This window comes from Marmota monax, unplaced genomic scaffold (assembly GCF_021218885.2).
Source record: "Marmota monax isolate L192 unplaced genomic scaffold, Marmota_monax_Labrador192_F-V1.1 WCK01_AAM20220418_F8-fsc00060, whole genome shotgun sequence".
Lineage (NCBI taxonomy): Eukaryota > Metazoa > Chordata > Mammalia > Rodentia > Sciuridae > Marmota > Marmota monax.
The window spans coordinates 10,465,876-10,479,867 of record NW_026692826.1 but is presented as its reverse complement, the minus strand read 5'-3'; the positions used below and the strand labels follow the sequence as shown (position 1 = coordinate 10,479,867).

The 13,992-nt window shown below is 36.1% G+C and overlaps 1 protein-coding gene across 8 annotated transcripts in view; it reads right to left on the bottom strand.

The window, feature by feature from the left end:
- Positions 1-13,992, bottom strand: part of Atp9b (ATPase phospholipid transporting 9B (putative)) — a 255,181-nt gene that overhangs the window by 213,392 nt on the left and 27,797 nt on the right. For 7 of the 8 annotated variants that reach the window (XM_058580694.1, XM_058580696.1, XM_058580691.1 and 4 more), the window contains exon 5: positions 3,680-3,788. In XM_058580694.1, coding sequence (XP_058436677.1) covers positions 3,680-3,788 — 109 coding nt within the window. Of the gene's footprint in view, positions 1-3,679; positions 3,789-13,992 lie in introns of those variants that run through there. The other variant, XM_058580697.1, reaches the window with a different exon arrangement.

Sequence of the window (13,992 nt, the reverse complement as noted above, 5' to 3'; positions counted from 1 at the left end):
ATTAAGCTACCAAACACTTGAGAAATGCCTGCTGGTTTTCTGCTTTTCTGTACTGAGTTCCAAGTGGATTAAACAAAATCTTGGGTCAGTGCCTCAAGTCATCCACAGACTGGCTAGATGGACATACATCATTCTTATTAAATAAATCTGTTCTGCAAACAAATGTAGACTGTCACCTTCAAGACTTACTGGAGAGGGTCTGGGTCCAGGGCAACTAACTGCAGGAAAAAGGAAAAAACACTATATGCCAGTTTTTAAGTTCCCTTTTCCTGGATTCAGCAATTGCATGGCTGCCATAAACCTGAGTATTTTCCAGAGGTCTAACCAAAACGGTTTTAATGGTTTCTGCTTGATATTCAATAGTTCTGTGGAAGGACAAGCAAATGGTACTACCTACTATGCCCTTCTCACTGACACTCCACTTAGTTCTCAACTATACAATTAATATATCAGAAATAAACTCTGCTAAGTCCAAATGCCATAGTTAAAACAATTTTTAAATAAGCTAAGACCTATATTATGTTATCAAACATACCCTGCAAATTATACCTAATTTACCAGGCCATTTGGGGTTCTTTTTTCCAAAAACTAAAGCTAAAGTTTTTCTTCTTTTCTAGAACTAGTATTTTCTCCACCATGCCACCATCACAAGCATTAAAGCTTTTTAATAATTTTTCAAGTCAATGGAGAAATAACAAGTCTTTTCAACAAATTATACTGAATAACTTGATACTCATGTAAAAAAAAGTGGACCCCTGTCTCAGAGCATACAAAAACTACTATTTGAATATGAACAAACGACCTAAATGTAAGATTGATTAAAATCATAAAGAAGACAAGTTATTGTGAAGTTGGGTTGACCAATTGTTTCTTTGATGCAACTCCAGAAACATAAGCAACAATGGAAAAAAGAGATGAACTGCACTTCATGAAAATTTTAAAAACATTTATGTATCAGAGGATATTATCATAAAGTAAAAATACAGCCCAGAGAATGGGAGAGAAAATCTGAAATCGTAAATCATAAAACAAGGGACTTAATTCAGAAAATCCAAAGAATTCTTACAACTCAGCAACCAAAAGATAGTCAGTTAAAAATTGGGTGAAGAAAGTCAGGTATGGTGGCACACTACTGTAATCCCAGCTATTCAGAAGGCAGAGGCAGGAGAATCCCAAGTTCAAGGCCAACCTGGGCAACTTAGCAAGACTCTGTCTCAAAATAAAAAATAAAAAAGGCTGGAGATGTGGACTGAGGTAGAACACTGCAGGTTCAATTCCCAGTACCATGTGGAAAAAAATTTTTAAAAAGTGGGTGAAGGATCTGAACCAAAGATACACAAGTAGCCAATAAAGTATATGACATCATTAGTCATTAGGGAAATGCAGATCAATAACCCCACAAGATATTACCTTCACACCCACTCCAATCAAAAAAGTAATGGCTACAATAAGAAAGGTAAACAGCAGGGGCTATGAATGTAGTTTAGTGGAGGAATGCTTACCTATTTCATGTGTGAGGTACTGGGTTCATCCTCAGCATTTATTATTTATTTAAAAATAAATAAAATAAAGGCATTATGTCCATCTATAACTAGAAAAAAAATTTCAAAAGAAAAATGGAAAAACAGTAACACAAGTGTTGAGGAAGATGTCATAAAACTGAAACCTTCATGCAGATTTGGTAGGAATGTAAAATGGGACAATCGACCTAGAAATAGGTCAGTAGATCTTCAAAATGCTAAACATCGTTATCATCTAATCTAGCAATTTCACTCCTAGAAACATATCCAAGAGAAATTTTATAATGTTCACACAAAAGTTTGTCTACAAATGTTCATATTAGTGTTATTTACAATAGTCACAAAGTAGAACACCTCAAATGTCTATCCACTGATGAATAAAAAAGCAAAAAGTGGTTTATCATAACAATGGAATGTTACCTGTCAAGAAAAAAAAAATTATGTACTGATTCATTCTGGATAAATCCTAAAAACATGTAAAATGAAAGAAGTCAGTGACAAAAAAATCACATACTTTATAATTCTACTTACATGAAATATCCAGAATAGGTTAAAAACCACAGACACTGAAAGTAGAATAGTGGTCCTGGGGCTGGGGTGGGCAGGGAAGGAGGAGAATGAAGAATGATTGCTAATGTATTCAGGTGTCTTTCTGAAATGTTACAAATGTTTTAGAAACATCTGTACAACACTCTGAACATACCAAAAATCAATGAAGTATATATTTTAAGTGGATGGTTATGTTCTTTTAGTTTTGTTTGTTTTTGGTACGGGGAACTAAATCCAGGGGGGTACTTTACCACCAAGCTTTATCCCCAGTCCTTTTTATTTTTTAATTTGAGACAAGATCTCACCAAGTTACTTGGGCTTTGATATATTGATGAAGCTGGTCTGAAACTTGTAATTCTTCTGCCTCAAGGTCTCTAATCTAAAGTCACTGGGATTACAGGCATGCACCATCATACCCAGCTTAACTGAATGAATTTTAAAACACAGCCCAATGAGCTGTTTAAAATTGATAATTTTTTAAGGGACTATTTCAGGTAAGCAATTCATTATACATGTCCACATATACAGAAATGTTACAAAATCCACTATGAATTTCATTTTTCAACAGACTTTGGGGTTATTATAAATTCTCCTTCTGTGTTTCAGTGTCTCATTGCCAATGCATCATGGTTACTCTTCTACTGTCACAACACTTTTTTGTAATAGATTCCCTCATTCTCTTCCCAATATATGGCTTCTTTTTCAACTACGGACTAAAAATCAGATAAACAGGCTCTTTAAAAATTTAAGTTAAAACGGGTTAATGTCCCAAATGAAGGTTAAAGAATCAACATGTATGCACCCATTACCACACTGGATCGTAATATTTATTTCCAATGCTCAATTGCTTTTGTACTGAAGTATAGTTTAACTTCATGGTACAGATGTCTGATCTTTATGACTGTGTTTAAAATATAATACAAAGCTGGGTACATTAGCACAGGTCTGCTATAACCCCAACAACTCAGGAGGCTAAGGCAGAAGGACCACAAATTCAAGGCCAACCTGGGATATTAGGAAGACCTTGCCTACCCACACACCGAAAAATAAAAATAAATAAAAAGGGCTGGGGGTGTAGCTCAATGGTAGAGCCCCAGTGGGTTTAATCTCCAGTACTGGAAAAAAAAAAATAACAACAACATAATACAAAGGTAATTTTAGATAAATGAGTTGAGTCTCACATGTATCTAAGTAACTGAAATAGAGCACATTATATAATTTTAATATATATGTATATGGATATGTTGATGTGAACATGTGATTATGTGAATACATAAAAATATAAATTTATACATATATAAATATATAAACAAACACATACATACATCCAAGCATTTAGAATAAAAATCTACCCTAGGAGCTGGGTATATAGCTCAGTGATAAAGCACTCACTTAACATGTGTAAGAGCCTGGGTTCAATCCCCAGAACTGCAAAATAAAACAAGACAAAACACCGTGAAACTGCATGAGTTAGATATTAAAAAAAAAAAAAAAAAAAAAATCAGATATCACATAACACTATTTTCAAGACCAGAATCAGGACATGTTTTAAGTATAAAATGATGATTACATTAGGGAATGCTAAATAGGATTAAAAATATCTTGCTAACCTCTTACTGTAAGCTTGCTATATAGTTGTGAATTTACTTCTTTATCTCGCTGAAAACGCCGAAATTCATCAATTGCTTCCCGTGCGATAGTAACTGCCAAGACAAATCCCTATAAAACAAAATAAAATAAAGTATTTTAGAAAATAGAACTTTAACAACAACAAAAAAAAAAAAAAAGCATGGGATTATTTTGTACTATTTGTTATTACTTTTCCAATTTATATTATTCTCTGAAGTGTAAAATAAGTGAAAACAAGACAAAAAGAAACAACAAAGGCACTACAAAGGGAATATAACACCCAGTAAAAGTGTTATAGCCCTTATGGTACCCAAAAAAAATGTTTAAATTTGTATTATATGTATTCCAACACATATAACAGAAAATACTCAGTAACCTAAAGAGAAACAAAGAAGCGATCTTCAGGAAAGCCATGAATTACATTTAGAACACTCAGGCATTCAAACAGCACATTAACAATGACTGACATGAAAACCTTAGAGCAATTTCCTCACTGGAATCTTTCCAGCAGGATCAGAGTATTTAGGAGGAGGAGAAGGTTCCAGCCATAACACCCACACTAATCAGCTTCCCAACAAATGCAATGAAGTACAGGTGCAGTTATAGTGCTTTTCCATCTTCAAGTGAAAATCTGCATCCCGAATTGGATGTTCTCTAAACAAAATTTTGACATTACCACAACCCAGCCTAATGATGACCTCCTCTTTGAAAAACTGCCTGTGTATCTCCCAATAAGTCCACCTCCCCAGTTAAAGAAACCTCATCAACAGGCTGCATATTCCTGATGTCCTAGCTTCAACCTATGCTAGAAATAAGAAAACACTGGCTGGGCACGATGACACAGGCCTGTAATCCCAGTACTCAGGAAGCTAAGGTGGGGGATCACAAGTTTAAAGTCAACCTCACCAAGTTAGCAAGGCCCTAAAAGCAACTTAGCAAGACCTGTCTCAAAACAAAATTTAAAAAGGTCCAGGAATGTGGCTCAGTTGTTGAGCACCCTTGATTTAATCCCCAGTACAAAAAAAAAGAAAGAACGAAAACGCTGGATGAATTTCCATTGAAAGGTCAGTGATCCCGCATGAAAATAAATAAAGATATTGTGTCCGACTACAACTAAAACATAAATATAAAATGGGGAGGGGTGCTGGGGTTGTGGCTCAGAAGTAGAACACTCGCCTAGCATGTGCAAGGCCCTGGGTTCAATCCTCAGCACCACATAAAAATACATAAAATAAAGACATTGTGTCCAACTACAACTAAAAAATAAATATTAAAAAAAAGTCAGCGATCTTTATTTCAACGTTTTTTTTCCCTCTTTATACCATTAAGCAGACCATTGAAGAATGTTTTCTATAGCCACTAAATGGCATTTTTTTGTTGAGTATCCTATTAAAAGCTTTCTGTGTGACATGACTTACGTCAGAGGGTGCACATGTTCTCTCTCCCCCAATCTCCATCTCGGTTTCATAAGTAGCTTCAGCCCTAAAACCATCCATACCTAAGAACACAAGCTTTCTCCTCCTTAGTATACACTTTGCACCACAGAATCCTCTCCATATCCCCTTCCCCTCAATTCACTTCAATTTCCTTTCCCCACCATGGACCCAAACCACCCTGGAAGAAGGTTGGCTTCCCGGCCACTGTCCACTGCTTTTTTCCTTTTACCCCTCCACCCCTTCTATTCTGGAAACTCCCTCCAGGCTACTTCTGGTATCTGTGCACTCTATCCAGTCGCCCCTGCATGCCTGGTCCTGGGACAGCCCAGTCCTCCACATAAGCTGCTACCATTGCCCATCAGTAGTGCTGAGATTCATTCCTCTAACCTTTGGCTGTGCTCCCCTAACTGCTCCAGCCTGGCCAGGCTCAGGTACTCCTCAGCGCTCCCCATACGCCTGCTGTGCCAGTGTCCCTCTCTGAGCCTGATCCCCTCACAAGCATGCTCAAGGGAAGAGAAGCTCCCCATTACTTACGGTCCTTTCACAGAAGTATGTCCCCAACCTGAAGATGGACAGATCCCTAGACCTGTCTCCCACTGAAGACTGCTTGACCCTTCGACACCAGCATCTATGAGCAATCTCCCACAATGCGACAGGTCTCACTGGACTTCCAGTGTACTTCCAGTACTTACTAGAAGCCCTATTTTGAAAAGGATCCTGAAGCCATTCTTAAACATGCTGAAAAAGAAGCCATGCGTTGTGCAACCCATTACTGGCCTGAACATAGCCACTGATGGGCAGAATCTAACCCACCTACACTTTTTTTTTTTAAATATTTATATTTTAGTTGTAGGTGGACACAATATCTTTATTTCAGTTTTATGTGGTCCTGAGGATTGAACCCAGGACCTCACGTGTGCTAGGCAAGCACTCTACCACGGAGCTACAATCCCAGCCCCCACCTACATTCTTAGCATATAATTCATCCTTCTTCTAAGTAACAGCTTTCTGCCATATAACATGCCATTAAACTCAACCCTTCTAATGTACACAATTCATTGTTTTTTAGTACTTTCACAGAATTATGCAACCACCACATCATTTAATTTTAGAATATTTTTTTAGCATCACAAAAGAAACCCCCATACTTAGGAGCAGTCACCTCTTATGCCTCACCTATTCTGGTGACATGGTAACTTCATTATTCTAAAGAACTGCTGAACTGTTCTGCCAAGAGTTTAGCCCACTTTAAAACCCCACCAACTAAAAACGTGGGTCCCCTCACCACTGGCACATGCTCCTCTGCCTTGCTGACAGCAGCCATCCACTGGTGGTTTTAATTTTTACTTCCCTCACCACAGTGCTGTTGAGCATCTTTCCATGTGCTTACAAGCCACTTTGATTTATTCTTTGAGTAAATGTTTATTCGGATCCTTCATCCACTTTTTAACAGAGTTATTGTCATTTAGTTGCTGAGTTGTGTACTTATTCTGAATACAGATGCCTTGAAAAATATGTAATTTACGAATGTGACCTTATATTTTCTCCCATTAGGGCTTATCTTTTTACTTTCCTCATTGTGTCCTCTGATACAAAAAAAAAAAAAAAAATTAAATTTTGACCAAAACTCAGTTTTTGGTATTGAGGGTCACAAAGATTTTTACCTCTCTATTTTCTCCTAGGAATCTTATAATTTTAACTCTTACATTTATGTCTTTGATCCATTTTATTTTTTGTGTTCAATGTTAGGAAGGCGTCCAATTTTGTTCTTTGGCATGTAGATATTCAGTTATCCCAACATCATTTCTTGAAAAGACTATTCTTTCTCCATCAAACTGTGTTGATAGCCTTTTTGAGAGTCAATCTATCATAAATACAAAGATTCCTTTTGGACTCTCAATTCTATTCCATTGATTGTACACCTATGTTTGTATCATTATCACACTGTCTTGATTAATTCAGCATGAATATGGGGGAGTTTGAGTACTTCAACTTTGATCTATTTTTTATAAGATATACTGGTTACTCTGGGTCCCCAGTATTATCATATCAACTTTTAGAATCAGCTTGTCAACTTCTGGGGGGGAAAAAAAAAGCTGCAATTTTTGATGGGGCTTCTATTAAATCTATAGATGCTTTTGGAAAATGCTATCATAACAATATACTGTCTTGAACGTGAGATGACTTTCCATTTGTTCAGATCTTCATTGATTATTTTTAAAAATGCTTTGCAATTTTCAGTAATTTCACACTTTAGCTAAGTTTATTTCTAAGTATTTTTTTCTTTTTGATACTATCATAAATTGAATTGTTATTTTAATCTCACTTTAAGATAGTTATTCCTAGTATACAGAAATACACGATTTCTGTATATTTATCTTGTATTCTGCAACCCTGCCAATTCATTTTCTAATTATAATAGCTCTGTGTAGATTCCTTAAGTTTTCCTGTTTACAAGAATCATGCCATCTGTGAATAGATACATAGCTTTTGTTCTTTCTTTCAGTCTAAATGACTGATTTCATTTCTTACCTTACTATTCTATTCTCCTTATCTTCAATAAAATGTTAAATAGAAGGAATGGGAGGATAAGTCCTTGTTCGTGATCTTAGTGACAAACTGCTCAGCCTTTACTATTAAAAATGGTATTAATTGTGCAAAGTACAAAATTTTAAGAATAAAGATTTTTATATTATGACCAAGTGTCTCTATAACAGAAAAAAATGTACAAGGAATTATGTGCTAGTTTTCCATACCTGACAACTTGTCATGACTAAGTATCAATGAAATAAAAGTGGTTCCCAAAGAACCCATTAGAGACTGAGAAAAATAACTAAATTCATTACTTTATTCTAAAGTCAAAGCAAAAAGAAGAAAATATTAAAAGTGAGACCAGCATATACCTACTCGCCCACTACCCAAAAAAGCTTTAAGAAATATAGTATTTTCAAAAGCCTTTAAATTTATACATATTTGGCTAAGCAGTTTAACTTTTAGAAAATCATCCCAAAGGAAAAAAAAAAAAAATTCAAGTATCCCAGCATGAATATGAAAAACTAGAAACAACCTGAATATACACAAAAAAGAAATTCATGGTACACTCATGAGGAAATACTTCCTTGACTCAAAGACACCAGCAGTTTTGAGATGCACAGTTATTTTAGTAAGTTTTTTGGGAGAAGACAATCCCATTATAGATACATGCATTGCCAGTCACGGCTCCATTTCAGTAATGTGAGATAATATGCATCTCTGACTCCAGAAACTAGATTTCTATGCAGTCATTCCCACACAGGAGAATATTTGCAATTAGACCATTAGGAGAATATTTACAATTAGAATATTTACTATTCATGATATAGAAGTAATTTCTTAAAGTTCTGTTTGTAAATGAGCAAATGCCAAGTGCATTTTATCTACAGATTGTAAACAGTGTTTCAATCAGGAGAATATTCATAATCACCTGGGAAAATTTTCTGAAACACAGATTTGCTCAGGCCCTATTTGAAATGTGTACCTTTACTTCTAATCTCCAGCGAACAGGTTCTAGACACACATGTTATTTAAACTCTCCAGGTGGCTCTACTTTTCATTTCTTTAAACTTACGGCTTAAAGGCAGCAAAAGTTAACTCTGAATTCAGTAAGTAACAGTAGACCACAAAAAAAAAAATGTGCTACTTCCTACTGCTTCTAAAAATTCAAGGAGTCAGTAAAAATAAGCCACTAGTCATAAGGGAACAATATTAGAGAAATGGAATAAAGGGAGGCAGGCCCAATTCCTGAAAACAGGAGTTGGAGACTCTTAACAGGAAACAAATTCCTGCTCATAGGCAAGTACTGCTGGCATTTATAGGCTGCTTTATTAAATCAAGAACTTATGTGAATATATCATAAGTGCATAGGATCAGCAACATCCAAGAGGTGTCACTACCATCGGATCCACCTGAGCAAACTACCCCATAGCCAGCACACAAACATAAAGCAAACTGAAAGTAAGAAAAACTTATGCTACTATTTCCTTAACCACTACAGTCCACAATCAAAGGGCCTCTACATTAACTGTTTGCATATTCAGAGTTCTTAACTGGTGGTTCATGTAAGCACTGAGCAAGTAAATCGTTGCAAGATGGACTGAGTCTTCCCATTACCTCAGTACCAACCAGGCCAGAGACATAAGCTATAGTGTTGCTCCCTAGAGGCCACAGAGAAATATCACACCCTAGAAACAGGAGAATGATCCTGTCAGACTGGACAACATGGTTTGTCTCATGTGGCCTGTCCACAGCCTTTCTCCTATTTCTCCCGATAACTGAGGAGCCATGTGTAACAAATACCAAAAGAGTATCAGTTTACCTTCAAGGGCTTATTGTCAGTTCTCACTTTTATATGTCACGCAAACCTTGAGAGACATGTCCCTTTTCTTCTAGAGTATGGATAAGAAGCTGACACACAGGAGAGAAGGTAACACAGATCACTGACAGTTGGTGTCCCTGGATGGTAGGATTCTAAGCAACTAATTTTTTTCTTCCTTCCAATACTTTGCCCACCTCCAATGCAGTACTCACAAAAAAGGGTGGACAGAAGGATTTTAACATAAGACTGAAAATCAGAGACTCAATCAATTGATTTCTTACCCACACGATCTCTGCTTGACAATTATGTAGTACCAAATTACAAGGAAGATATTTAGCCCACAAGTTAAAAATTCACAGAGCCAGAATCTTCTTTATCTGAAAATCTTCTGTATGGATAGACCTGTTCTACCTTATTGATTTGACTGAAGCATCATAATCTGTTTTGTATCTGATTATACTAGCTTTGCGTCAAAGAACAATTCTGAAAGCAGAGGGAGGGAGAAGGAGTTAGGGGGGTGGGGAGAGATGGTAGGCAGGCAATCTCCATTGTGGCATGAGAATGGAGTTAATAAAGTCACGTTGTTTTCAGTATATATAGGAAATATAACAGAAATTAGTTCAGAGTTAAAGCTAATAAATAACATTGCCAAGAATAATTTTAAAAGAAAGATAATTAATAAAGCTATTGCTGTTTTCAAAAACATCCCAATTTTAGAGAACAAAGGGAATAAATTTGAAGTAAAACACTTTAAAAATGAGTGGACAACAGACAGGAGACTTTATAAGCATCAAAAGAACAACAGATGAGATTTTATAAGCACCAGCTATGATTATGGGCTTTGTTGACAGGTTTTTGGCTAAGAGAAATCTGGAAAAATTAACTAATACCTTTCTCTTAACAACCTTATAGAGAGCAAGCAAAGAAAAGATGTCAAAAACATAAATGTCTGCATAAGACAGCATGCTATAATGGGCCCTGAACATACAGGGTAAAAATAAACTGGTATAAAAAGAGCAAGAACTCGGGCTGGGGCTGGGGCTTGGTGGCAGAGCACTTGCCTAGCATGTGAGAGGGACTGGGTTCAATCCCCAGCACTACATAAAAAACTTAACAAAGGGATTCTGTCCATCTGCAACTAGAAGAAAAGAAACTTAAAAAAAAAAAAAAAGAGCAAGAACTTTTGAAAAAAATCCCTGTTAAAGAACATTTCCTTTGATAAAAAAAGGAAGATACCAAATGGGTTTTAGAATTTGCATTCTTCAGAGACTGGGGTTGTGGCTCAGTGGTAGAGTGCTTGCCTAGCACTGGGTTTGATCCCCAGCACCATATAAAAAAACACGAAATAAACAAAATACAGGTATTTTGTCCATCTACAACTAAAAAAATATTTTTAAAAAAGAATTTGTATTCTTTAATTTCCTTTAAATAAGCACACATTTAAAAGTTCTTTATGTTTGCCTAGATTAATAAGAAGATCCTCTATACTAAATGTGGACTTTCAAAGTTTTAAAAATTACTTCCAAGGTGAGCCTGAATCAAAGAACCAACATACCCAAAAGCTGCTTCTTGGGATTTGAAGGTGAGCCTAATGTGCTCATCAACATTTTAAGATTTTTGCTAAACCAAAGGTTAAAAGTGCATAGAGACAGCATAAGCCTCCACGCTAACAAGAATTACCACTTGTCATCTAAAGAGGGCATTCAACCGCAGCTGCTGCCGGACCAAGAAAATGATCATGTCTCTTACAAACAGACCAATTCTGAGATTCACATGAGGAACACTAAGGATTCAGGAGCAGTCACCAAAGTTTATCACAATAAGCACTGGTGCAAATGGAAAAAAAAGCAAGGAGGCTTTTCACTTCTCTTTTTAACAAAACAATATCCCTTGTATGAATATACTGAAGTAATTTCTTAACTGAGGTACTCATCTAAACACAAAGTTAATTCCTACATGTCAAAAAAATATGACAAAGTAGAAAAAAATTTAAAAAAGACCTGTGGCTGAAAATTCAATACAGGACTTAAAACTGAAACTAGAACTGGAAATGAATGCTCACATGAAAATAGATAAAGTACTAAAAAATGGTCTTTGTGAACAGTATAGTGTGCACATACTCACATAACCACATGCACAAGTACATGCATGCACATGCACACATTAACAAATTCCACTCTAGGCAAGGCGAAGATAATCATTTTTATGAACAAATCAAATAAAATTCTTCATAAATAATCTACCTAAAGGAAATTTTCTTTGGTTTAAAAAGTAATTATAGCCAGGCTCAGTGGTGCATGCCTGTGATTACAGTGATTCAGGAGGCACAGGCAGGAGGATCCAAAGTTCAAGCACACCCTTAGCAACTTTGTGAGACCCTGTCTCAACATAAAAAATAAAAGGGGCTGGGAATGTAACTCAGGGTAAAGCACCCCTGAGTTCAATCGCTAGTACCATTTTAAAAAAATAAAATTAAAAATTAATAGTAAGGACAAAAGGCAAAAACAAAATACATATTTTTTGTGTTGGTTTTAAGAAGAATTGTGTTCTCAGTTTATCACTATGTTAGTTAATAAAAGATTCAATTCAAGATGTCAATAATATTTATATGTTAAACACAACATGTAAAGCTATGAACAGAAAAAAGGGGCTAAAAATAGAAACATATTAAAATCATAAATATAGTTGTTTTTACTGTTACCAAGTATTTTCTCTGTTCTAAAATTTCTGTGATGCTATATTTCTTTCATTAGAAAACACTGAAGATCAACAAAAACTTTTAAAGTGAGATTTTTGGAAGTATGTGGCATAATTTTTAGCATATGCACATAAAGAATCATGAGTAATGAAATTATAAATTAAACAACATCTGTAATAGCAAAAAATTAGAAGCAACCTAAAAGTCTCCTTTCCCAGGACACTGGACACCTCAGTTGTGATATATTCATACAACGGAATACTTTAGAAAAACAAAAGATGAAGTAAATATTCATGTGTCAACAAGGACCAATTTCATGAACCAATGTGAAGCCAAATAAAATTCGGTGCAACAGAATACACAAATTAAGACAACTTTATATAAAGCATGGAAGACAATACTGCACATTATTTGAAATGATACATGCATAAGCAGTAAAGTTAACTAAGCAGTACATAGCAACTATAATCTTACATTCATAACAGAAGCCACCCCAATGGGGTAGAAGGTGGGTGAGAACAAGGAAGAAATGTTCATCTCCACTCCTCTCCATGTCTCCTAGTAAAACACCACTTTCAATCTCTGTTGCATATACTTCTGTGTCTCCTCTGTGGGAACGTCTGAGGGACACAGCCCCTCCTGAACCCTGCTGAAATCCTTTCCAGGTACCCTCCCCTACCCCGACTCCCCAGCAGGAGAACCTGATCACACTCCAGAATATGGTGAGATTAGTAAACTGTTCCTGCAACACTCCCCTGTTCTGTACATGCTACCCACACAAGAGGCGTTCCTTGACTTCCTTCCTAAGAGGGCCTCACTTCCTCTACCTTTGTCCTGCTTTTTATTTTCTTCTTCAAAGCCATAGCTACCCATCCAGCATTATGAATCTGCTTGTAGACTGTCTTCTCCCCCAGAACGCTTATTCTGTTAGGATGGGATTTTGTCTGTCTTGTTCATTGTTGTACCACATTACTTAGACTAGTGCTAGACACAAAGGTGCATATTACTGGCTCTTCAAAAGAAGTGTGCATTTATTCTACACATTAACCTACCTTTTAAATTTTATCCTACTATACTTACCTTTGAAGTTATTAAATACCTTTCCTAAACATTTTTAAAGCTACACTTTATTCCAATATGTGAGTAGGATATAGCACAGTTCAATCAATTCAGTTATTTGACTTATTACATAATTTTTTCATCAAAAATAACAATGGATTATTCTCTTTGTAATCAATCATTATTTCTATAGGATAAATTCCTCAAATAAAAATGTTGAATCAATTCTCGAAGTGTTTGATAAATATATTAACAACCATTCATCCAATGGGTGTGCAGACATATTGACCCTGACAATGGATGAGAGCCACTGTATTACATTTTTACCCATGTTCAGCACCTGTGTCTCTTTCAATCTCACTAATTTAATAAGTAAAAAACATACTCATTCATCCAGGGATTTTGTATTTATACTCCATATGAAGTTACTTTCATTCCTCAAATTCACCCCATTCTTAAGGGTATATGAATGGGGAGTCACAAAGTACGTCTCAGCATCAATTTAATGGCACACACTGGACCTGTCCTGTGACAGCAGCTCTCCTGATTCACTGGGAAGAGTCTCTAGTGGAGAGACTACACAAGACAGCACAGATGAGCACAGGAGCGAGCACACCTCTCCAACTCTGAAGACCACACTGAGCTCCGCACTCCTCTTTCACCAAGGAATCACTTTCCCTGCTGTTCCTGCCCAAAAAGGGGCAACCAAAAAGTAAGCAGAACAATTTTCTATTGTCTTTACTATCA